The sequence below is a fragment of the Barbus barbus genome (genome assembly GCF_936440315.1).
Source record: "Barbus barbus genome assembly, chromosome: 14".
NCBI lineage: Eukaryota > Metazoa > Chordata > Actinopteri > Cypriniformes > Cyprinidae > Barbus > Barbus barbus.
In genome coordinates this window covers 4,081,890-4,109,049 of record NC_136742.1, presented here as the reverse complement: position 1 = coordinate 4,109,049, position 27,160 = coordinate 4,081,890, and the positions used below count along the sequence as shown (strand labels likewise).

The 27,160-nt window shown below is 38.7% G+C and overlaps 1 protein-coding gene across 1 annotated transcript; it reads right to left on the bottom strand.

Moving 5' to 3' along the window:
• Positions 1-1,939: 1,939 nt before the first annotated feature.
• On the bottom strand, positions 1,940-25,633 carry LOC306880027 (cGMP-dependent protein kinase 1-like; the record flags this gene model as incomplete). The annotated part of the gene is made up of 22 exons (XM_079433295.1): positions 25,544-25,633; positions 19,215-19,341; positions 19,050-19,112; positions 18,061-18,187; positions 17,324-17,490; positions 13,971-14,084; positions 13,779-13,884; positions 13,550-13,619; positions 11,549-11,620; positions 11,303-11,391; positions 10,992-11,057; positions 10,827-10,874; positions 10,312-10,353; positions 9,294-9,405; positions 9,059-9,195; positions 8,873-8,962; positions 8,408-8,549; positions 3,761-3,924; positions 2,658-2,774; positions 2,460-2,522; positions 2,184-2,259; positions 1,940-2,026 (listed from the first exon to the last, which is right to left on the bottom strand). The coding sequence occupies exons 2-22, from the start codon at positions 19,300-19,302 to the stop codon at positions 1,940-1,942; spliced, it is 2,040 nt and encodes a 679-aa protein (XP_079289421.1). The 5' UTR covers positions 19,303-19,341; positions 25,544-25,633.
• Between the last annotated feature and the right edge of the window lie 1,527 nt (positions 25,634-27,160).

Genomic DNA, 27,160 nt, shown 5'->3' with positions numbered 1-27,160 from the left:
TGCAAACCAAGTACACCAAAATATTTTAACATGATGGTTTTTGTGCTGATGCCTCATTACAGCTCAGTTTAATGTAACTGTATTGTTCTGCTTAGTGAGCGCTGCGACCTCTGACATCCAGATCGCCGGGCCATGGAGATCCGTACAGCTCCACTCTGCTGCGAGGAACACTACGGTTGCCGAGCCATGACCGTAAATTTTGTCCTTCTCGTACCCACTTGATACTCTTCAGGGAATGAAGAGAGACAGACAAATCACACACAAGACCGTTTACTGATGAAATGTGTCCTCCGTTGAAGGAGGCAGGAACTGATGTTTCTCTCATAGTAGACTCACAGCTGAAAGCATTTAGGACTGAGGTTTATAAATGAATTGTACTTTTTTTCTCTAAAATGTCTGTACACTCTTTTAAAGGCAACTAAAACGCCTTTTTCTTGTACAGGGTAGCTCTAGCTGAACAAAAAGCACTGATTTCAGTATGATTGCGATATTTAAGTGCTATTCTGTTTCGTCTCTGCTTAGTTAACAACACAAAGAAAGAAGCAATTAAGATCTTCAGGCTGTTTTTGAACTGTGTGTGAACCAGATTCAATATAATTTACTGTATATCACAGTCATAGAGCTGCATCACAATTGATTTCTGAAGGCTTTTGAGAGCCTCATTTTTATGAAATTGTTTGCGAGTTTGAGATGGTTGTAACCCTCACAGTCACAATGATGATGATCATGGTGAGCATTTTCAGGCATCAAAAGGTGTAGAGCAGAGGTTAGACAAAGTGTTAACATAACAAAATGACGTGAAATTGAGCTAGAAGCAGTTTGTTTCAGACTGAATCTTTTATTTACCAAATGTATCAGGTTTCTCTAAAAGCACAGAGACTTTGGGAAATCTACAATACTGTATGTAAGCATGCAAATTCTGCAGTTAGAATTTATATAGCAATTTGTAATAATATACAGTATTTCTACACTATAGGATCACTTAATGGGAAAGGTCAAATGTTTTAGGGGTGAAATAAGAAAAATAATAATCATAGTTGACAAATGATTGTATATTGGTGCTCTAACCATTAGGCCACGGGAAGTCGTGGCCTAATGGTTAGAGAGTCGGACTCGTAATCCAAAGGTTGCGGGTTCGAGTCTCGGGCGGCAGGGATTGTAGGTGGGGGGAGTGAATGTACAGCGCTCTCTCCACCCTCAATACCACGACTGAGGTGCCCTTGAGCAAGACACCGAACCCCCAACTGCTCCCCGGGCGCCGCAGCATAAAATGGTTTGTTCACGGTGTGTGTGTGTGTGTGTGTGTGTTCACTGCTGTGTGTGTGCACGTTGGATGGGTTAAATATAGATGCTCTGTGGTAAATTATAGACATAACGGTGTGACTTTCTGTAAAGATGCTGTTGATGACTTGACTTGGAAGCTTACAGAAAACACTATTCTTTAAAGGTACCATAACAGTCCTTGTCCCATAACTGCAGGCCTTTTAAGAAGATATTTCACATTCTTTTAATTACATTTCCCATTTGATGTTTAACTATAATTATTTATTATAATGCCTCAACAATAATAGTACAAAACCACAATTACATTCATTTGAATTGAATATTAATAATTAAATTGAATTAAATATACATAGCATTCATCGGGTTGCAGCAAAAACTATACAAAATAAAAGTCTGAACATCCAACCATATGTAACATTAATATATTAAAATTTCAATATTTCTGCTCATTAAAATGCTAGGCATAAAGTAGGCAAATATCGAGTTTTTATTAAAGTCATTTTTACTTACTCTCTGTGAAAGTCAAATGCCAAAATTATCTTATCTTCCCTTAGGATAGTTAAGTGTAAGGTAAGTATATCAAACTGAGTATATTTCTGAGTAAATAACTTGGGAAGTGAAGATATCTTATAGATATCAGAGACTTCAAGACTGTTCAGAAATCACAGTCCCAGGCTGAAAATTCCTCCTCTGCTTGGGTCTTATCATAGGGAAAGCGGTCAAAGTTTATATAGCAAGGACCCTGTAAACCAAAGAAACCACAAAAACACAATTAATGAAACAGACTTTGTTCCTTGGTGGCTTTTCAAGCTTGGATTTTCAAATCTGTCCATTAGCCTCCACCGATCATTGAAAATATATTTAAGGGAGTGGAGCTAAAGTTGTGAAAAAAAGTTGACCTTTCTTATGAGTCGAATAGTTGGTGCCTCCAGCTGCCCCATTCTTAATTTATGCCAGTTAATGCTGTTAAACCACCTGAGAAATAATTGAGGGAAAATGTCAATACAGACATTACAGCAAAAAAGTTAATTACAATAAAAAAACAGCACACGTCACATAAGCATACTCAATACCATAACCATACTCAACTCAGTACTCAGTTCTACTCAGTGTGTATACACATTTAAATCCTAATATACACTATATAATACACAATATACATTGATAAAGCTTACCTGTGATGTCGGACATCTTTGATTCCGTTTTTTGTATTGCCCAGACGCTGACCCGGACGTGATCTGCATTTCATGTAAACAACACAGAAACTGAAGATTAATTATGTAAATACCTAAATGACATTAAGGGGTGACATTTAAATAAAATGTAAAAAATGTGCAAAAACAAGCCAAAGTTGTAATAGATTCATAAATTACCTGCACAATTTACTGATGAGAGATTTGGCACCTTCCCCCATATATGATGGGAAAGTCAGCACACCATCCAAGATCTTGGCATAGATCTTCTGTGGGTCTGAACTGGAGAATGGCGGACTTTAGGACAAATAAAACAAGAAGAACAAATTTAAACACAAAAAAAGTATTTTATTTATTTCCACCCACAAAGTTTTATAGCTTATTGGCTCTGATTTAAATATGAAATCCGTGCAAACTTGATAGCACATGCCAACGCTGTCTGAACTAAAGACTGCATGCTTGTAATCTGCAAAGCAGCGCATCATTTCAGGTTCCTTTGATGAATATAACAAAAGCAGTCATAAGTAGCACGGGTATATAGATATATATAGATATCGATTTTACCTTTATGCCAAAAATCATCAGGATATGATACCCTCAGATTCCAAATATTCAAATAGTTGTGTCTCAGCCAAATATTGTCCTACCCTAACAAACCATACATCAATGGAAGCTTATTTATTCAGCTTTCAGATGATGTAGAAATCTAAATTTCGAAAAACTGACCCTTATGACTGGTTTTGTGATCCAGGGTCACATATGATTTCGGGGTGTTCCTCTATTCACATGCAAAATACAGGGCGGTGAATATTCTCATTTACTAACTTTGAAAGTAATTTTGGAAATGATAAATGAAAAGTGATAATACTATACTTTGGTGCCATAGCCTTATGGACAGTGCATATGCATACGGTGCAACAGGAAAAAATACATTAACATAACCAATGTGACATTGCATTCCTAAAAATGTCACTAACCATGTTAGCTTGTTACCCCCTGTGTATATATAGCCCTATGTTTCACTTGTTCTTTGTCAGTTGTTGAATGTAATGCCCCGTGTCTCGGTTTCTTTCCTCCCAGTGTTCCTTGTCATTAGTTTTCTTTGTTTCTTTATTAAATACTTGATTAGATCCTCTGCTCTGCCTGCACGTTACAGATTCTTCCAGTTTGTAAAACAATAGCCTTCACTCAATTTAACTTATTTGATAAAAAGAAAATAATAATAAATGAATAAATAAATCACTGTTGCCAGCCGTGTGGATTACATGAGAAAACTTTATTACCTGCCCACAAGTAGCTCATAGATTAGAACACCAAGTGACCAGAAGTCAGCAGCAAAGTCATGGCCCTGGTTCTGAATGATCTCTGGAGGGATGTACTCAGGAGTACCGCAAAATGAATATGTCTTCTCACCCCGAGAAAGCTCTTTTGCAAAACCAAAATCAACCTGCAAAGAATACAAGAAAAAAAACAACAAGAGAGAAAAAGGCTATAAACAGCTGTAACGTCATCAAAAAGGAATGCTTAAAAAATGGGTAACACTTTATTTTAGGGTCTCTTAACTAGTTGATTATTAGCATGCATATTACTAGAATATTAGCCATTTATTCGTACTAATTATTCTACATTACCTTATTCTACGTCCCTAATCCTACACAATACCTAAACTTAACAACTACCTTATTAACTATTAATAAGCAGCAAATTAGGAGTTTATTGAGGGAAAATTCGTAGGTGACTATGTTTCTCACCTATTAACATAATATTTACTCTCAACACTATTGTACCAAAGCAAAAAATAAAAACAATTATATGAAAAGAAAAAGGCATACAAAAATTGTATCGCCTTAACTTGCATTTACTTAATTTCTGTCCAACTAGTGAATAATTGGAGGCATTTCATTTAGTTTCAGAATAAATATGGCATTTTCTCTGAACACCACCGATTAGTGTTGCTTTTATAAGCATCTTGTCTTGTAACATAGTCTCATCCCAACTCGTCACATATTGACGCTTGGTTTTGGCGTCGCTTTTTGACGCTCAAGAGAAAATGCCATATTTATTCTGAAACTAAATGAAATGCCTCCAATTATTCACTAGTTGTACAGAAATTAAGTAAATGCAAGTTAAGGCGATACAATTTTTGTATGCCTTTTTCTTTTCATATAACTGTTTTTATTTTTTGCAAAAAATAAAAACATTTATATGAAATTTTATTTTTAAGCAAAAAATAAAAACAATTATATGAAAAGAAAAAGGCATACAAAAATTGTATCGCCTTAACTTGCATTTACTTAATTTCTGTCCAACTAGTGAATAATTGGAGGCATTTCATTTAGTTTCAGAATAAATATGGCATTTTCTCTGAACACCACCGATTAGTGTTGCTTTTATAAGCATCTTGTCTTGTAACATAGTCTCATCCCAACTCGTCACATATTGACGCTTGGTTTTGGCGTCGCTTTTTGACGCTCAAGGTACCTGTTACGGTCTGGTGGTTGTGGCAAAAAGGCGCACAACGAAAAGTATAAACAAAAGGAATCTTTTAATTAACAGCTTCAACGCACTTAAGACATTAAGTAAACTCAAGATCAGACAAACACAAAGGCAGAACTGAGGACTTATAAAGGGGCTGGAACAAACGAGAAAACAAGATAATTGAATCAAACACAGGTGATGAATATAACTAATTAACAGAACTAGGTCAGAAACTGAAAAAGGAAACTAAACAAACAGTTCTGTTACAGATATCGCCCCCCTCCCGGAAGGTGCGTCCCGCACCGTAACAGTAACATCGGGGGGGGGGGGGGTGGTCGTCCTGGAGGCTGGAGCAGAACCAGGCTAGGACAGTGAAGCCTCCAGGACGGATCAGGAGCCTTGGGAGACCATGTCAGGACTGGAGATTCGGGAGGCCATGGCGGAACTGGAGACTTGGGAATCCTTGGTGGATCCGGAGCCTTGGGAGGCCATGGCAGGACTGGAGATTCGGGAGACCATGATGGATCTGGGTCCTTGGATGACCATGGCGGATCAGGGTCCTCGGGCGACCATGGCGGATCTGGATCCTCGGGCGGCCATGGCGGGTCGGGGTCCTCGGGCGGCCTTGGCGGGTCGGGGTCCTCGGGCGGCCTTGGCGGATCGGGGTCCTCGGGAGGCCATGATGGATCGGGGTCCTTTGTGGCCTTGGCCTTTGGCCTGGCCACACAAACTGCGGCTATATGCCCCCCCCCCCCAAAAAAATTCTTTGGGAAAGTTCCCCTCTTGGGCCCACATTGGAGGAGCGGGTTCTTGGGGCCGCTCTGGAGGAGCGGGCGCTTGGGGGCGCTCTGGAGGAGCGGGCGCTTGGGGGCGCTCTGGAGGAGCGGGCGCTTGGGGGCGCTCTGGAGGAGCGGGCGCTTGGGGGCGCTCTGGAGGAGTGGACGCTTGAGGGTGCTCTTGCGGCGCAGACATTTGAGGGCGCACGGGAGGCGCGAAGCTGGATAGAACCAGCGGAGACGAAGGAGAGCTGGACGGGACCAGCGGAGACGCAGGAGGGCGCTCTTGCAGTGCGGACACTTGGGGCCGCTCTGGCAGCGCGGACACTTGGGGGCGCTCTTGCAGCGCGGATTCAAAGGGGCGCTCTTGTAGCGCGGACATTAGAGGGCGCTTTTGCAGCGCGGACATTAGAGGGCGCTCTTGCAGCGCGGACTTCAGAGGGCGCTCTTGCAGCGCGGACTTCAGAGGGCGCTCTTGCAGCGCGGACATTAGAGGGCGCACGGGAGGCGCGGAGCTGGACGGGACCAACGAGACTTCAGGTGGGCTGGACGGGACCAGCGGGAACTCAGGTGGGCTGGACGGGACCAGCGGGAACTCAGGTGGGCTGGACGGGACCAGCGGGAACTCAGGTGGGCTGGACGGGACCAGCGGGAACTCAGGTGAGCACTTGCGAGGTGCAGGAATTGGTGGGCGCAGACGAGGAGCAGGCAATGGAAGGCGCTGGCGAGGAGCGGGCACTGGAGGGCGCTTGCGAGGAGCGGGCACTGGTAGGCACTGATGAGAAGACATTGGAGTAAGAACGGGAGCCGAGAACTCCGGGGGAAGAGCCTCATCCATTAGCCCCTCGTTCTGCGTTGGAGGAGCCTGAGTGTGAGTGGGCAGTGGAAATATCCCTATCTCCAACGGCGCAACGTTCATCGCCGCTGACGGAACATACTTCGCCGGGGATGGCGGAATTTTCTCCGTTGTGGGTGGCGGAATCATCCCCATCCCCAACGGCGCAACGTTCATCGCCGGTTGCGGCGGATTCCTCCTCGCCGCTGACGGAACATACTTCGCCGTGGGTGGTGGAAACATCCTCGCCGCGGGCGGAGGAAGCAGGTGGATCGGCACCAAGCCTCCGTTGCGGGGAACCAAAACCAACCGCCTCCTCATGTTCGGTTACGGTCTGATCTTCTGTTACGGTCTGGTGGTTGTGGCAAAAAGGCGCACGACGAAAAGTATAAACAAAAGGAATCTTTTAATTAACAGCTTCAACGCACTTAAGACATTAAGTAAACTCAAGATCAGACAAACACAAAGGCAGAACTGAGGACTTATAAAGGGGCTGGAACAAACGAGAAAACAAGATAATTGAATCAAACACAGGTGATGAATATAACTAATTAACAGAACTAGGTCAGAAACTAAAACAGGAAGAACCAAATAAGGACAAAAAGGAAACTAAACAAACAGTTCTGTTACAGTACCCCTTTAGCATCACTTTTCGACGTGAAGGGTCCTCCATTTTTTTAAATAGGAAACACTTAGCGTATATGAATAATTTTTAAATAAATTATGACAGTAGTTGCATCTGCCTCCTATATCTTGCGTTTTCTTCACAGATGGTAGGTTTAGGGGCAGGGGTTGGGTAAGTCATATAAATAAAACTATTTTGACTGTTTACATTGAAAAATCACACCCCTACATATATGCAATAATGGCAACCTTATTATGACGATAAAATTCCCAATATCGCGTTAGCATATCGACGCCGAAAAGTGATGCTAAAGGGGTACCTTGAGCGTCAAAAAGCGACGCCAAAACCAAGCGTCAATATGTGACGAGTTGGGATGAGACCGGGTTGTGTCTTGACACTCAGTGTTGGAGGATGGCTAGCTCTTTGCGTATTGATACAGTATTTTTCCACTTGTATCAACTGAAGCTATAAAGAGCTCTACAAATCAAAGTTTGTGCACATCATACACTACGTGATTTTCCGAAAAAATCTAAACTAGCGTCGACTCATTCAGACTATAAATGGGGCAAAATTCACATAGTGTATTCCAGCCTTTATTGGACTATGCTTTTAGATATATTTGATGCCTTTGAATTTGTCTTTTGCGTATCCTTTTTTGTCCTTGTTATTTTTCAGTATATCCTGCTTGGAATGTTCTTTGGTCTGCAGGGCATAATGTCACCTATAGTAATTTTAAAGGACTTACAGTTCTCCGTGAAGAGAGATGGGAGAAATTCAATGATATAACATGCACAAGCCACAAATTTGGGATGTAAAGAAGGAAGGCAAGAAAAAACACTCAATCATTAATCTTCAAAATAAATTCAGATGCTATGTGTAGTGTTTTGGCATCCAACCTAGACCACAAATCTTGCTGAAATATATCTTGTATACTTCTTCATCCTTTTTCATTAAAGTAACGAGGGCCTATGACAGCCTGGCAGCGTGAGGACTAATAAAATGTATCTTTTAGTGGGCGTATTAAAATGTCACAGTGACAAATTAGCACAATTGTATTAACAGCTTATCAATGTAAATGCCTGTAATTGCTCTATTCGTTGAAAGTGGAAAAACAGATCCTTGTTTAAATACATCACAGTTGCATGCTGCATCACATTAAAAAAAAGAGGGTGTACGTGTTATATGCACTATAAATGTATTATTCCATTTGTTTTACCAGTTTCACATATCCTTTGGAGTCCAGCATGAGGTTTTCTGGTTTCAGGTCTCGATACAGGAACCCTTTGTTATGGAGGTATGCAAAGGCTTCAACCACACATGCTGTTATGAACACGGCTATATTCTCCTGGAAGCGCCCTCTGCAACATGACGACAAATGCGCCCACATTCACACATTCAGACAGTGCTAATTAGGGAAATACATATCTGCAGTCAAACATTTGAGAGAGAACGGAAATGGATTCTAATTAATGGTCTGCCATGTTATGCAAGAAAGATGACACTAATGTGTTATGCATTTTCTAAGAACACATGAGATGTTCTGAGTGGTTGTTAATGCATTGTTATGTGGTTGCTAGGGTTTTCGTGCTAGTTTCTATGCAATGCAACACCACAGCAACAGCAGGTGTCATAAGGATGCTTGCCTTAGCAAACAACACTAATTCATTTGTGAATGTCTTACACTTCTTTCAGCTTGGTCCAGATTTCCCCACCAGGACAAAACTCCATGATCATATAGATGTAGCGAGAATCTTTGAAGGCAGCGTGCAGCCTGAACAACACCAGACAAGTCAGACCGGAATTTCATATGTGAACGGCTTGAGCAAAATAAGATATGATTATAGGTTAGGTAGGTAGCTGCACTAACCTGACAATGAAGTCACATTGGATTGCCTGGAGAATTTTCTTTTCTAGGAGAATGTGTGCTTCCTGCTTCTTTGCAACAACATGCTGTTTGCTGATCTTCTTCATAGCAAAGTACGTTCTGTGCTGCAAGGTAGTTACCTGGTAAATAAACAACCAATCATCATTAATCTGGCCCAATTAGTGTTTTGACATTAAAAGGACTCAGAAAAGCTATCGTCTATGCTCTCCTCTCATACCAGCTCCACTTTTCCAAACCCCCCGACTCCAAGAGTGACAGGCTCTCCATGATAACTTCCCTCCTGGTACAGTACAGGGACCAGATCTTTCAGCTTTAGAGATGTTTCTGGCCTGGAGATAGCAATACTTACAATATATAATTCAACAGAGATTACAACATAATATATCATTCATATTATAACTCATTTAAAGCCTGAATTTAGCTGTAGACAGGCACCTAGCTATGTGAAAAACCCAGATTCATTCAAACACACAAGGCTTAGAAAGATGCCACTGAACTATTATATAAAACTACACTATAATACTCTAATACTTTACATCATTTAGAGAAAGTACTTCCTATAGTATATCTAATAGTTTGGATTTAATATGGAAATTAATTTTAGTACCTACCCTATCGTTAAAAAATTGGGATCAGTTCAGATTTTCATATGTTTTTGAAAGAAAGTGTTCACCAAGGCCACATTTATTTGATCAAAAATAGAGTATAAAAACCAGTAATATTGTGAAATATTTTTACAGTTTTAAATAACTGTTTTCTATTTGAATTTTAAAATGTAATTTATTCTGATGCGAAGCTGCATCATTACTCCAGTCTTCGGTGTCCTTTCAGAAATCATTCTAATATGCTGATTTTTTCCTAATATGCTCAAGAAATTATTATTTTTTTTGCTTTTTTTCAAATATGCTCAAGAAACATATTATTATTATCGCAGTAAAAAAAAAAAAAGGTTGTCTGGAAACCATGATATTCTTTGATGAACAGAAAATTTGAGGATCGGCATTTAATTGAAATAGAGATATAACTTTATAAATGTCTTTACTGTCGTTTTTATCAGTTTAATGAACTTAAAACTATTCATTTCTTTAAAAAAAGATACAGTGATCCCAAAGTTTTAAACAGTAGTCTATATGAAACAAGCTTAATATATGACTGTGAGTTTGTTCTCTGTCCTATGTGAAAATATATATTTAAAACAAAATTATTCTAAAATAATAACAAAATACCCTACTTACCCAACCATCTCTGGCTTTACATCATCCTCCAGTAAATCAACACTACAAAAACAGGTTTTGAAAAAGAACAATGTCAGCACCAAAATAAACTAAACCACTGTTGCAAAACACTATAATAATAATATGCACTTAGCAATCTAAAATATGAAGCAAGCCAGAGAACAGAATGCACAATAACAGCTGATAAACATGTCAGTGTAGCACAAAATGTTTCTACCGCCTGACAGATACAGTATGGCACACTTTATAACCTGTCATCTGACTAGTGAAGAAATCCTCTGCTTGTGAATCATTTTTTGCAAGAATTGATTAATGAATAAAATAATTGTTTATTTTAGTTATTTGTCTATGCTACAAATCTTGCACAATCAGAAAACACCACAGATCTGTGTTTGGAAAAGGATTTTCTGATGGCTTTTCCTCCTTGATTACAGGTCAAGTTCAAATATGAACTCCACATGTTAAAGTTGAAGACTATTGAAAATCTTTACAAATGTAGAAGTTACAAAACTCACTCATCGTGGAGCTCAAGGCTTTCAAAAGGAATGGTCTCCTCAAAAACCCTGTGAGATAATAAAGCACAGTGATTATTTATCAGATATACTTCATCAAGGGAATTATGTGATTGCATCTGTACAAACCAAGTAAAGCAATATTGTCATCACTGACGTCAAACTCACTCTTTATCAATGGAAAAGCATGTGACAGCTCCCACTGCTGTGCATGTGGCTGTCCTGAGGATCTCTCTGCATTAAACACGATAGAAGATTTACTTGACTTTTGCATTTAAACCAGATTTTGATATCATAATTTTGTGATAACTATCTATGGCTTACATCATTTACAAAGGTACCTGATAACTGTAGCTAGAAAATTACATCTTTAAAAACAATCATTTAAAATAACCAGCTGATCAATGATTAACAAATATTTTTTCCTGATATTGTATTTCTAATTATCCCATTTTTTGACACTAAGTAACAGTGCTTACCGTATTAGAGCCAGTTCTCCAAAGTGTTCCCCCTCACCCATCTTACGAATGATTTTCTGCTGTCCGTTCACTTTTTTTGTCACTAATACCTAATAGACAGAAAATAGACCAGCTGTTTTAAGCAAGACGTATTTTAGTATTTAAATTTAATACGAACACAAACACGGGGATTTTTTATTTTTTTTATTCTTGCATATTCTGTGTTTGTAAAAGTGCTCAAAAACAGTTGTAATGAGTTTCTTTTACCTCTCCTTTGAGGATGATGTAAAATGTATTGCCCTCTGTTCCCTCTCGGACAATCACTTCATTGTTCTGAAACTTCACCTTGCAGGGGAACAAACATGAAAAAGACTTTGAATCATCATGTCATGCTTTGCTAGAAGAAAATATACTGGACTTTGTGTCAAAATAAGATTTATGAACTCTTCATTGTGACCCTCAGATGCTTCTTCCTGAACAATATATCGAGGCCAGAATATGGTATTTGCTTGATATTGAGGAACATACAGAAAGCACACATTCGTTTTTGCCTTGTGCCTTATGTCTTTTTATTGTGCGCTCACAAGACATATTCAGTAACATATTCAACTAGATCAAAAAGTTTGTTGAGACATACTTTAAGTTGGCTTGAGAAAGCTGGACCAGGAACTTCGAAAAAGTTTGAAAAAAGTTTAAAAAGTTTAAGAAATTTAAGTTTAAGAAGTTTAAAAAAGTTTTAAGTTTGATGGTTTTCAGTCTGACAAACATTGAAGTTTAAAGTAGTTTTAAAAGCTTAAAGTTTGACAGATAGATAGATAGATAGATAGATAGATAGATAGATAGATAGATAGATAGATAGATAGATAGATAGATAGATAGATAGATAGATAGATTCTAAGGACCTCCGAGTGGTTGCTAGGGTATTCTAGGTGGTTGCTATGACGGTTGCAAGGCTAACTGGGGTGGTTGCTAAGGCGGTTGTTATGGTGTTGCTATGCAGTTGCTAGGGTACACTGAGTAGTTGCTAAGGTGTTGCTGTGCGGTTGCTAGGGTACCATGGGTGGTTGCTAGGTTGTTGCTATGCAGTTGCTAGGATACTCGTGACGGTTGCTAGTGTGCTCGGGGCAGTTGCTAAGGTACCTGGGCAGTTGCTAGGGTGTTGCTATGTGGTTGCTAGGGTATACTGGGTGGTTGATAGGGTGTTGCTATGTGGTTGCTATGGTACTCAAGGTGGCTGTTAAGGTGATGCTATGCAGTTTCTAGGGTACTCGGGGTAATTGCTAGGTTAGTTTGGATGGTTTCTAGTGTGTTGTTATGAAGATAGATAGATAGATAGATAGATAGATAGATAGATAGATAGATAGATAGATAGATAGATAGATAGATAGATAGATAGATAGTCAATGTAAGTCTATGGGATTTTTATGATTTTTAATCTTCATTTTTATGAAAACCTTAAGTCTGATCAGTTAGAAAAGATATAGCGTTAGAGTTAGACTCGTCCTAGAGCTTTTAATTTAGTCTCAGAAGAATAATAATGAGTTTAAATAGCATTTCAGTAAGTTAGCTTTCTCAAGCCAACTTAATTAATATTCAGTAATGCTGCATTATCAATTTGACTGCATTGAAACCACTGGATGAGAATAAAACTGAATAAATCTGCATGATGACATTGTTGTCTTCTATAGAGCTGCTTTACAACTGAATTGACTGCATTTCATAATTGATGAATTTTGCAACATCAATACCATTATATATTTTTTTTAGAATTCATGTGCCCTCATAATATTTAATAATAATTAAAAAATAATTTCCTCTCGCCTTACAAATACTGAAATCTCCTCTCTGATGACGTGCGTGCCCTAAAAAGACTGAAATATTTTCCTAGCTGGTCAGTGAGTGACGATAGGATCTCATTTGAGTTTAGATACTTTTATGATGCAAAGATTTCTCTCAGAAAGATTTACGACACTTTGGGCAGTGTGAAGGTCATTCACTAAATCTCTGTGGGTTAGCAAAATCGCATCGCGCAAATGCTAATTTTAACCAAATGGCCTTTTTAAGTTAAAGACATAGCTACAACTAAATCAACATTCAGTATGTCTTAATTTGACACAAAGTCTGGTATATTTTCTTCTCTTCTATATTTTCTAACAAGTTCTTCAAGAATACTTCAGACATCTTTCATTTACAAGATTCATGAGTCTGAGCTCAGACATTTAATCATTTAGCAGACAAGCTATTTACTATTTATAAGAGAAAAATCACACTGACTTCTTCCATGGAATCAATGATCTTTGACAGCTGCACATCTTTCAGGGCTTTCAAAGTGCAAGCCCTGATGGAAAAAAATTAAAACCACAGAACTCACTCTGCAATAATATACTAATATATACAAACAGTGAGAATCCAAAGCACACAACATGTAGAGCATCTTATATTTTACTAATACAGGAGAAATACAGGCTTGATGTAAAGTGGTGCCAGAATGTCTTACGTTTTCAGGAAGCCCATGAGTTGCTCTCTTTTCTTCTTGGATTTGTTGGTCATGATGCTTCGATATGTTTGTCTCTCAATACACCATAACTTCACCGTAGTGATGGCTGTGGGAAAGAGAGCATCAAATGCTTATTTACCACACCAGCAGAGGGCAACACAAATCAGCCATCACTCCAAAATAATAACTGACCTTTGACAGATGCTGTGCGTTTACAGTTGTATAGAATAGCCAGTTCCCCAAACACATCGCCGGAGCTCAAATTTCGCAGCTCACGTCCAGCCTGAGTAACCTTCAGCTCCCCCTCTAGAATAAAAATTGAATTTAGGCTCATCAATTCGTTATTTCACATTTTATATAAGACTGAGCTGTGCTGAAATAAAAGACTGTTAAATGTCATGAAATTCACTACAGTATGTATTGACTTTGAGGGATATTCTGCTGTTATATTCACATTAATGCATGTTTTTTTTTTTTTTCTAAACTGTTTTAACATTGATAATAAGAATAACTATTAACAATTGAGTATTAATAATAATTAATCATAACAGCACCAAATTACAGTGTTGTTCAGAATATAAGACACCCCCCACCACCTTTTTTTTTCTTCAAAATGTAGGCTTTTTGAAGACCAAATCTTGTCTTTTATAAAGAAAATGCTTTTATTTGAAAACATAGTGCATATTTTTCATTTTAATTTTATTGTTTTGTATCGAAAGTATGGTAATTACTGTATGTACCAGCAATCACATTTAACAATAAACACTTCATGGCATACCATAAAAATAACCTGTAGTCCATCTTAATTTAAAAACAATTAGGCTGTTCATCTCATAGTGAAAACCATTTATCCAGGGTTGCCAGGTCTGTGAAAAAAACCCAGCCCAATTGCTATTCAAAACTAGTCCTTTTTATGAATAGAAACACGTGGACTTGGCAACAGTGTATGTAGCCTTCCAAAATTTAATTAACAGAAGTTAAATCATATTGTAGTCTTGAAATCAGCCTGAGAGAAAAAAAAAAAAAAAACAGTAGTGCAATAAACGGTTTAAACTGGGCTCACTTAGCTCCTCAGATCATCATGTCAGTCATTAGTCTATTCCTCTGCTTCGCTTGGTTAATGCTCATGCTCTAGCTTCAACAGCTCCTCTCACAGAAGGTCATCCTCGCTCCCATCCAAAGCATCTGAGATGCAGCATCTTTTGAAGCGGTTGATGATGCTCTCCGGGGGCACTGCAGCCCAGGCCTGGAGGATCCGATCACAGAGCAGCCTCACCGCAGGCTTCTGTATTTTTCCAGATGGTGTGTGTGTGAGAGCAGCCACTTTGTGTATCTCTTGCACAGATTATCTTTGAATGGCTTGTTTACCACTACATCCGACACCTGTAGCTGATTGTCATCCCCCGGGTATGATCACGAGGTCACCGTTCATTGCCTGCAGCTGAGTTTTGCCAGGTGCAGTCACATGTCCGCAGAAAGTACAGTGACAGATGGCAGATGTTGGCATGTCAAAAAACATGTGTTTGATCCACATTACATTACATCTGATCCAGCCATCTTCTAAATATTATACTCTGACACGCCATATTTCCTGGCTGCTTGAGAGTTGTTTGCTGCTTCAAAGTTTGCATCATAACCAGGTTCACTTGCTTGACTTTTGAACCGTTCTGTTCAGGACAGTCACTCACCATCATGCACTGTAAAAATAGTTTACAGGGCCAGCTTGCTTCAATCCGGTGGGGCATGCTCATTTTACACATATTTGGCGCCACCTATTGTTGAGGGTGTATTATTGACATATAAAAGTCTGGACCCTGATTTTTCAACCCCATTTTTTTTTCAGCTTTATTTCCATTAAAAAAGCACCGTCTCATATTTGGAACAATATGGTAGCATATTAAAGTGATTTCTGAAGAATTATAGTGGTGATCAAACATTAGTATTTTCAGCAGCTAAAAATGGTTTTAAGTCAGTTATTTCTATATTTTGCTGTAGTGTGTCAGTAGGAAATATCAGTTGAAGAAACAGAACAAACTGAGACAGACTAAATACTGTGGCAACATCTCCAAGATGCTTCAAGAAACCTATCTGCAAAGCTACAGTACTGTTACAAGTTTTAGGCATTTGTGTAAAAATGCTGTAAATGAGGATGTTGTCAAAAAATAATGTCATAAATAGATTTTCTTTATCAATTAACTTCTATTAACTAAATTAAGTCAACATTTTACTTTTGCCCACGGGTGCACTTGTGCATAGTGCCATATCACCCTGTAGCCCAAGATTGGTTGCCCACTGAAGCTAAGCAGGGTTGAGCCTGGTCAGTACCTGGATGGGAGACCTCCTGGGAAAACTAGGTTGCTGTTGGAAGAGGTGTTAGTGAGGCCAGCAGGGGGTGCTCACCCTGCGGTCTGTGTGGGTCCTAACGCCCCGGTATAGTGACGGGGACACTATACTGTCAAAAAGCACCGTCTTTTGGATGAGACGTTAAACCGAGGTCCTGACTCTCTGTGGTCATTAAAAATCCCAGGATGTCTTTTGAAAAGAGTAGAGGTGTGACCTCGGCATCCTGGCCAAATTTCCCATTGGTCTCTGACCATCATGGCCTCCTAATCATCCCCTTACACTGATTGGCTTCATCACTCTGTCTCCTCTCCACCAGTAAGCTGGTGTGTGGTGGGCGTTCTGGCGCACTATGGCTGCCGTCGCATCATCCAGGTGGATGCTGCACATTGGTGGTGGACGAGGAGACACCACCCCTCACAATGTAGAGCGCTTTGAGTGCTTAGAAAAAGCAGAAAAGCGCTATATAAAATGTAATGAATTATTATTATTATTATTATTATTATAGTGTTTCAGGGAGCTTTACAGATACAAATGTGACCGTGGACCACAAAATTAAAATTTTGTAAATTTTTCGAAATTGATATTTATACATCATCTGTAAGCTGAATAAATAAGCTTTCCATTGATGTATGGTTTGTTAGGATCTGACAATATTTGTCTGAGATACAACTTTTTGAAAATCTGAGGGTGCAAAAATGCCAAAATATTGAGAAAATCTCCTTTAAAGTCGTCCAAATGAAGTTCTTAGCAATGCATATTACTAATCAAAAATGAAGTTTTGATATATTTACGGTAATAAATTTACTAAATATATTCATGGAACATGATCTTTACTTAATATCCTTAATTTCGAAAAATCTATCATTTTGACCCACACAATGTATTTTTGGCTATTGCTACAAATATACCCCAGCGACTTAAGACTGGTTTTGTGGTCCCGGGTCACCAATACTAGTGTTCTAATAATTTTGGCCAACATATAGCACTGAAGACTGTAAAAATAGCTGCTGAAGAATTCAGCTTTACCATATAACATTTCACAATGATATTATTTTTGCTGTATTTTTGATCAAATACATGCAGCCTTGGTGAGCATAAGAGGCTTCTTTCAAAAACATCATCAAAAAGTCATATAATATTTATGTGGCATAAATAGTAAGGGCGGTATGTTAACTCTGTTATCTCTTCTTATGCATACACACCAGCGACAATGTACAGGCTGTCTCCCTCTGTGCCCTCTCGGATGATGTCTTCACCAGACCGACAATCCAGAACCTTCATCAGATCCACCATCATACTGATCTGCTCCTCATCCAGACGACAGAGGAAGTCATTCTTATGAAAAGCCTTCATGATCCGAGCCTTCTCACTGATGGCCAGACACATGTAAACAAAGCATAACTTTTTGTGGTTAGTAAAACAAAAGCATTTATTAAGTTATTTTGAGACTGTTTAATTAGGCCTTGTTCAGACTGTCAGTAAAAGTCAGATTTTTTTCATATCTAGATATTATCCAGATTTTGAAAGTCTGGACAGCAAAAAAAAAAAAAAAAACTTTGTTGTTCAAATATGATTCAAAAACATATGGAGGTGGCTTGAGATGCGTTTCAAGTCAGATTTTTATGATGCATCTGAGTCTGGATGCTGTTGTTTCTCAAATCGGATTTTAAATAGTGTTTTCCGACACACAACGATAATGTCAGTGATGAAAATGGCAGAGGTATTCATACAGTATCCAAACAAAGCTGAAGCCGGCTGTGACTACAGCATATAACCACAATATACACCGAAAACACACAAAAATCTGATTTGATCACGTACAATTACATGCAGGACAGTCTGTATGAAAAGAGCTGATTTGAGGGGGAAAAAATCCAATTTGCCTGCAGTCTGAACACAGCCTTAGATTCCTAATTGATTATTATGTGTTTACAATAACCTGGCAGTTTTATTGACTCTGTTGGCAGTGATTTCCAGGACTTCTGGTACTCGCTCCGGAGCCATGACAGCTGCCCGACTCTGTCGAACCTCAGGCATTTCATTGCTGTTTTGTTGAGCCGCACAATCTGACAGACAACATTAGAAGTGAGTCAGTGTATACATTTTATAAAACTTTATACACACTAACGACCAGACTGAAATGATCAGGGATATTACAGAGATTTTTTTATTATACAGAATGGCAGATGATACACAGAAGTATAGTTACGATGTAATTCTTCATTAAAAAATTAACGTGTAATTAAATTACAATTACATATGAAATTGTTAATGATTACACCCACCTACAGATTTAATTGATTTCTTTCATAAATTGCATTGACCGCTCTAAAATATGACATACAGGATAGGACACATGCTTTTTCAATAACTGTTTTACTTCCTATTTGGGTTTATGTATGTTACATTGTTTTTAGATTAACCATTTTTTCCAAGCAATTGCCAGTGTTTCCTGTCATATCTATGCAAAGATTTGATTTCAAAAACAGCATCATAGCTATTAAATTACATCTTGCTATGGTTTTAAAACTGTATTTAACCCCAGAATGATCTCAAAGTAAGTCCGATTTTGTGGTGGCTGTGCGTTAAAGTTAAATTATTCTAATATTAATACAAGTGATGAAGGATTTTGAAAGACTACTGTAAGGTTAACCCTGCCTGGTTTACATGTTTGAAAATGATCAACAGTTGAAAGCCATGAAAATTTTGAAAAATAATCAAATGTAATCATTTACTTTATTAAAGTAATTGAAATTGTTACACTACTTATTACATTTTAGATTGGTTATCTTGTAATCTTTAACCTATTACATTTCCAAAGTAACCTTCCCAACACTGTTCGGCAACCAAAAGTCTGTTATTAATAACATATGAAGGAAGCAGATGAAAGAGGATGCAGATAATATTCATTAGTCTGTTCTGTCTTACCAAGCTCATCCAGTTGTCCTTGCAGCACCTGCAACAATCTGTCTTTCTGTTCAAGCTGTCTCTCTGTAATAAGAAAACAATATTCTAGTGTGCATTAAAACTGCATGCAAATGTGCACTCAAAACATCAGACAGTGACAAAATCACAGCTCAGATCTTGTCTTACTCAGCTCTTTGTTCTGGTTCTGGAGTTCCTGGTTGAGCTGGCATTCTTTCTCCAGCATTTGTCGTAATTTCTTGAGTTGGGCTTCCATTGGCCTGGTGAGATTTACCTTTACTAGAGCAGCATGACACTGACAAAGAGCAGTAAATACTCACACGTCACTCTGACAACAATTAAAAAAAAAAAATACAGATTTACTGAACCAGTATTCAAAATGATAAATGACCATCAATTAGAGTGACAAAACACACACAACAAAAACATTTTAGGAAAACTAAATTAAAACACAGATCTTCTAATTGGAGATTTTTTTTTTTATCCAAGATGTGTTAAGATTAATGGGATTGACATAAATGTATCTGCGAAACAGATTTAACCTCTTGTTCTAACCCAATGGTGATTTAGTGTATAAGTTATATTCATATAAAAGGTATAAAATTTGCATCACTTTGTCTATGCAAAGTAATCATGCCCAATGTGAAACCTGTCACGAATCCTGGCCATGAACTTCCATTCACTCACCACCAGAGGTCACTCGCTCTCTGCATGGACTCTTGCACTACACTACACTACTGGCACTTCACCTCAGACTGCATTTCCCATCATCCATTGCACGGACGACACACACACAGCTGATTACAATAATCAGCTCACAGCTGAGAACTATCTCATAATCACACACTCTTTATAAGCCTTGGACGTTCTCTCTGTAATCGCCGAGTATTGTTTAGCGTATATCCTAGCGATAGGTACTCTACAGAGCCCTCTCAGTTATCATAGCCTTGCCTTGCCTTGCCTTGCCTTGCCTTGCGTGTTTTCCTTGTTTTTTGATATCTGCCCGTTTCCTGGATTAACCCTTTGCCTTACCGTTCGGACTCTGTTTGCACCTCGTCGGGATTATTGCTTGTGTACCTGGATTATCTCTCTGCCTCGCCCTATTGGATATTGTTTGTCGATCGTCGACCCACGCTTGCCCTAGGATCACTCTTGTGTCTTGCCCGTGCCATATCTGTTTGCCATTGTTTGACCCTGCCTGTGTATGGACTATGTTTATAAATAAAAGCTTGCTCCTGGATCTGCACGCCTCACGTCTTGTTCGCCCTGTTACAAAACCAGATTCAGGAGCATTTAGGATTCATGTTGTAGTATACTGTACCAGTCCACCTGGAAATAGTGTTTACAAAGTACTGAGTTGATATAAACAAGCACTTTTGAGAAATATAAATCACTGTATTTATAAGGTTTACAGGTTAGTGGATTGAAATAAAAAGCAAGAATACTGTCAAATTATTGCCACACACAGTTTTGTGAGTCATTTAGAATGAACTGATACTATGGATTCTCACATGATAAAATTTACCTTTTGTACCAACTGCACAAAATATAGGTGTGCAAAATATAGACTAGCCAGCTCTATAAAAACCTCTACAACTAATCCAGAAAGAGTAGACTTTTATGAGCCGAAAAGAGCACGTCACACCTCTGTTCATTAGTTTGCACTGGCTACCAATAGCCATTCACATAAAATTCAAGCCATTGAAGTTTGGCTACAAAACTATCACTGGCTCTGCACCTCTTTACCTAAATTCATTATAGACTTATATGTCCTTCAGAAGCTTGCATTCTGCAAGTGAACAGTGCATTATTGTGCCACCCCAAAATCACTTTCACATTAAACTGTTGGTGGAATGACCTGTCCATCTCAATCTGAGCAGCTGAGTCTTTCAGCCATCTTCTCTATTCTGTTTCTGGAAAAAAAAATAATAATAATAAAATATTTGCTACACTCTTAAAAAATAAGGTTCTTTATTGGCATCAGTGGTTCTATGAAGAACCTTGAACATCCACTGAACCTTTCAAATTCAGAAAAGGTTATTTAGATTATTAAAATGTTCTTCAAAATGTTTCTTTTAGGAACTGTTCACTGAAAGGTTCTGTAACATTTGGACCAATCAGACACAAATATTTGTTATATTTAACAAATAATCTCTTATGCCCCCTCACCTAACCAAAAGGCCAACTATGAGGGTCTGTGGACCCTTCCCTCTGAAATGCATCTAACACCTAAGAAGGCAGAACAGGTCTCTGGTTCCATGGCAACCCATCTGATAACACTTGTTTTATTGCTCAAAGGAATGCGGGAACTCACTTCTTTGCCCCTTAGGAAAGAGGCATGGACTCTTCTCTAATTAATTCATAGAAAAACCTTTCTTTGAATGAACAAACATATCTTCAGGTCATTGTGTATATTATTACTCTTCTTGTATATGTTTTTGTGTATTGTACACCATTTTATGCATGCTTATGATAGATCACTAGTTAATATCACTCTAGCTGTATCATGTTTAGTCTCTATCAATTCGTCTTCGGATGATCTAATTGAGAGTGAATATTACATGTCGTTACCTATGCAACATATTAGTGTCCTAAGAATCTTTAGACGTTTGTGCATTAACCCAGTCGAATTACCTATGCAAATTACCATGTTCAGAGACAAAGGGTTGTAAAACTTTCCCTCCAAAAATCCAGGACTCCATTGGGTATTTGACACCCCAGTGGTGTGACCTCTATAGCAGATAAGCCCTCACTTCAGAGATGCCCAAGCAGTCTGCGGTTTTGTTAGATCCTAAGAGGATGTGAGCTAGAATTTTTCTGACCCTCTAAGTTTTTGTGCCAGGCCTTTGCGGCCTTGTCTTTCCATTCAACCAAGCTCCTTGGACCTCAACATGATCTCTTTCTTAGCTCTTTTCCATTCAAAACTTGGAAGAACATTTCTACCTGAGAACATGTTTAGAATTCATCACTCTTCAACCCGGAAGAACGTAATCGGGAGTCCAAAACTTTGAAACCATTAAGACTTTCATCTGAGACTGCATTCCGGAATTTACACTGAATATTCGCTGGATGGACAGATCAGTTGATAGCAATTTAATTCTGCAACAGTTATTACTGTCAGCCGATATAAGTAATTGTAATTAATCATAATTAAATGTAATTATTTATATACAATTCCCTTTTGAGCTTATAAATTGTTACAGTTCTTTTGGGAACCAAAAATGGTTCTTCTATGGCAGGGGTTCTCAACCCTGGTCCTGGAGGGCCACTGTCCTGCAGAGTTTTGCTCCAACCTTGATCAAACTCACCTGCCTGTAGCTTACTAGTAATCCTGAACATCTTAATTAGCTGGCTCAGGTGTGTTTGATTAGGGTTGGAGCTAAAAATTTGCAGGACAGTGGCCCTCAAGCACCAGGGTTGAGAAAGCCTGTTCTATGGAATCACTGCAAAAACCAACCTGGTCTCATAAAAATATGTACCTCTGTGCACTTTCATGTGTGATGCCGTTTTACGTACCTTACTGCACGTTTCGCCGCAGTTTCTAAGAGAAATGTCCACTGAGGGGTGCTAAAGCACAGGTTAAATATGTGAACCCTGGAACGTTCTTATTATGTTGATATAGTTACGCATTGCTCTGTTTTTATTATGTTGCTACAGGTATGTACTGCGGTGGTTCAGAATTCAAATATCCGGGGTCTGTCCCTAAAAGTTAATGCTCTATCGTGTTGGAAATATGCCCTACACCAAACCCAACCCTAAACCTACCCGATAGTGTTAACAAATGCAAAACTGGTATAAAAACATATTTGTTGATGCAACCGTGCCATTTCAACTTCCTTTTATGCAGATTTGAACTGTTTTGTCGAACCGTAGTTACACGGGATTCGAACTGGAGCTCCTCGCTTTCTAAGTACGGCTCCGTACTCTGTGAGCTACTGAAAAAACTTTCCATCTATGAAAACCCATAGATACGAGGCTGGATATGTCCGATGCTAACATTCAAAAACATCAGTTTTCAAATCTCCCAGCATATTAATATTGTTTTGAAGTCGTAACATGATATTCTTAAGGTAATTGTGCGAAAAATATGCTTTATTAATCAAAACTCTGTAAATTTGTGTGAAAATTAGTTTGTGTTTGTTTCTTTAGGAAACTGAAACTAATATGTAGTTATTGGTACGTATTTCGTGTCTCGCTAAAAAGTGCACCAAGGTACATAAATGCCATGAGACTAGGTTGGCAAAAACACCTTTTTGGAACCTTTGTTTTAAGAGTGTACTGCAGGGTTCCTCAAATCCTTCCCAGGAGGGCCAATCTGCTGCAGAGTTTAACTCCAACCCTGATCAAACTCACCTACCTGTGATTTTCTAATGATCTTAAAGACTCTGATTAGCATGCTCAGGTGTGTTTGATTAGGGTTAGAGCTAAACTCTGCAGGAGTGGGTGTTACGACCTGAGTTTTTTGTAGTTGCTGTGTGTGTGTGTGTGTGTGTGTTTTTTTTCTCCCTTTCCCTCTTTTGCTCTGTCTGATCTCTGATATGATGTCCACTGATTGGGGTGTACGATCGCCATTGGTGGGTTGGATGAGGCGTGGTCTTTATTAGGACGCCGCCGGCATTCGTTGGGGAGCTCATTGTTGGTTCGGACACGTTTGGGTTGAGAGCTCCTGGATCCCTCCTCCGGCCGATGATCAAACTTGTTTCTTACTGTAGATCACGTTAATTCATTTTAGCGTTGTATTCTAAGAACGTGGAGCAAAGGGGTGTCCTGCTGTTTTGTTTTTGCTATTTGGTTTGGGTTCTGTTTTGTGTTAGGCAGTTCGGGAAGTAAAAATGTATTTTGATTAGATTAGGTTATTTATACATCTTATTTCTTTTCTAGATTTGTTTTGTTTGTTATTTTGGCCTTCGGTACACCTTGAAGAGATGCTCCTGGTTCCACTTGTTTGTATTAAATAAATGTAATCATTTTTCCAGCATCGTGTATTTGTTTGATTATCGACCGGAGTGTATCGTGCTTGGGGATTCCATAACCACAACCCAGCTTTGTTATGCCCTGTTTAGAGACGATCTTTATTCGGGGCGTAACAATGGGTCAGATTTGAGGATCCCTGGTGTACTGTATGTGTACTGCGTTAGACTAACTAGGACTTGTCACCAGGGGCACAGCCACAGTTTCTGAACAGTTTTTGACAGCCCCCTGAACAGCATGTCGACTCGGGTTCCCCCTCGGTAGTAATCGTGTTTCGGGGCCCCTCTCCCGCACCAGGCCCTTGGAATCGTCCTAACCTCCCCCCTGCCTTACTGCTTGTCACAGCACGTCCATATTGTTGCTCTTTTGTTGGTTTGATTGCTTCTATTGTCCTTCTTTGTTAGTTGCTTTGGATAAAAGCGTCTGCTAAATGATTAAATGTAAAGTTCATGTACTATCAGGTCGTTTTAGGCAACATTAACAATAGTACCTACTGTGCATGATTATTGTAGGTTCTAGTGAAGGTGGAACTCCTGGTTCACTTGTTGGCTGTTGGGGGCCAACTACGGGCTCAGACACAACACAAACACTGGTGCTTTAAAGTAAACTGCACAGCAGAAGTTCAATGAGTGTGAAATAATCATACACTTTAAAACCCAACAAGTTAGGGTAACTCAAACCGTTTGAATAAACCAATCCCCTTGGCTTAAACCATGTAAGTTTTAAAACTTGCACTTAGTTAATTCTCAATAAGATCTCCTGTAGATATCTGACAGAAATAAAATCAGTCTGGTTATTAATAAGTGGAGCTGGTTATGCTGTTTGTGGGGTTGTTTAATCAGATTTTGAGAGATTTAATGTATTTTATTTCAGTTGATTTAATCTAAGGCTGTGACTGAAGTCAGTTGTAGTAGTTCTTGTGTTTCTCTTTTCTTCAGTGATTCTGTTTGTTAACAGCAGGTGTTCATCACTAATGCTCAATCAGCACTTAATTAATCACTTAATTACTTAACTGCAATGTATATCTTATTTAAGTGAACTCAACTGAAATAAGTTCAGAGTTCTCATAATTGTTAGTTTTAAAAACTCCCATTCAAATGGCATCCATTTTATAAAGTGTTGAACAGCAGCATTTCAAAACCATTGTTAACCTTTGAGGAAATGATTAGCTAGCCTTATTACCCTCTATGCTGTACACTTTATGACTGAAGAGGCGGTCAGGGTCTACTGAAATCCTGCTGGTGCCCAGCCGTCATTGCTTGCTAAAGAATATTGGAGGGTTTAGATAGGGTTGGTGGACTATATAATGGATAACACTATCATTTATACTGGTGCAGAGGTATAAAATGATCTTTGGATGCCCTGTCACGTGTCTAGAATATTGTCAATTGTAAGGTATAGTAGATAAATGGAAGGCACTTGACAGAGCACAGCTACACAGATACACACTGCTAATCCGTGCAAATAATACCAGTTTGTCATCTCTACTGACTACAATCAAATCTTTATTTCTTAATGAAACCTACCTGAGCATTCACGTTCTCACTCCCTCCAGATCGGTGTGTGTTCTGGCAGAAAGGTCAGCTTGATGGATATAAATCATTAACCTGACGCTCCACCCTTCATCACAGGTAAAAAGGAAAAAGTGGTTATGCTAGAACAGAAGCATAAGAAAAATTTTATATGCTTAGACATCAACAGATTTACTGTAGTTTTCAGTTATGTTTTATTTCTCAACATGTCTCGTACCATGCCTCATTTGTAAGTCGCTTTCGATAAAAGCGTCTGCTAAATGACTAAATGTAAATTTAATGTAAATGTAAATGTACCATTCATTGTAAGAGAAAAAAAAAATACACATACACAAAGTACTTGAAGGATAGTAATGGAGGCCAGTGAGAAAAGCTCTTAATTTGTTATCCATTCCAAATCCTTAGTAGCATATATTGAACAATCCTGTGCCAATCAACCAGGAGTTATGTGCATTTGTCCACAGCAAGAGTAGAGTATGCCAGCATCACCTCAGCCAAAACAGTCCCTAATCAGTAATGCAAAGGAGAATTTCCAAATGTGTCTAAAACAAAGGCTGTTATACAGAAATGAAAGAAAAATGACAACTGGTATAAAGTTTTGTGTAACACTGGGCTTGTCTGAAAACACCTCTGGGTGTCATTGAATTGCTTTTAATGGCAGGTCAAAAGTCACTTTTTCTACAGTGAAAATAGTTTTCCTACTGAACTCTATTCTCTGACCAGTTTTGTCCAGTAGGACTGGCATATTTCTGTTTACAATGACCAATAGCACAAAGTCACATTCTGATTTTTTTAATACTACACTATATATACATAAGCCAGCAATGAATCAGCTGAGAGACAGAATAACAAAAAAAAAAATGCATTTCAAAAATTATAAATTGATTTGCATTTTAATAAGGGAAATAAGTATTTGATACCCTATCAATCAGCAAGATTTCTGGTTCCCAGGTGTCTTTTATACAGGTAAGGAGCTGAGATTAGGAGCACTCTCTTAAAGGGAGTCTCAGCTTGTTACCTGCATAGAAGACACCTGTCCACAGAAGCAATCAATCAATCAGATTCCAAACTCTCCACCATGGCCAAGACCAAAGAGCTGTCCAAGGATGTCAGGGACAAGATTGTAGACCTACATAAGGCTGGAATGAGCTACAAGTCAAAGTCAATTTCAAAAGTTGTTTTACGCTATTAAGAGAAATATCAAAATTGACATCCCAATCAGAATCTGGATAAAAATACTCAAATCAGTAATAGAACCCATCTCACTCTACGGGTGTGAAGTCTGGGGCCCACTCACAAACCAAGAGTTCACTAAATGGGACAAACACCCAATAGAGTTAGGATTATACCCACTTATAATCACAATTCAAAAAAAGGGGCCATTAAATTCTATGCCCACCTAAAAAATAAGTGATAAACAGACCCTCCATCACAAAGCCCTGAACTACCAAGTGCTGACACCAGAAAGAAACGCCCTCAGCCAATTGGTCTTAGAGCTGACTACACAAACCACAACATGTCTGACTGAGAATAAAAACTTAGCCAGACCAAACCAAATAATTAAAACACAAAAAGAATAATACCTAAAACATTGCAGGGATGCAACAGCCC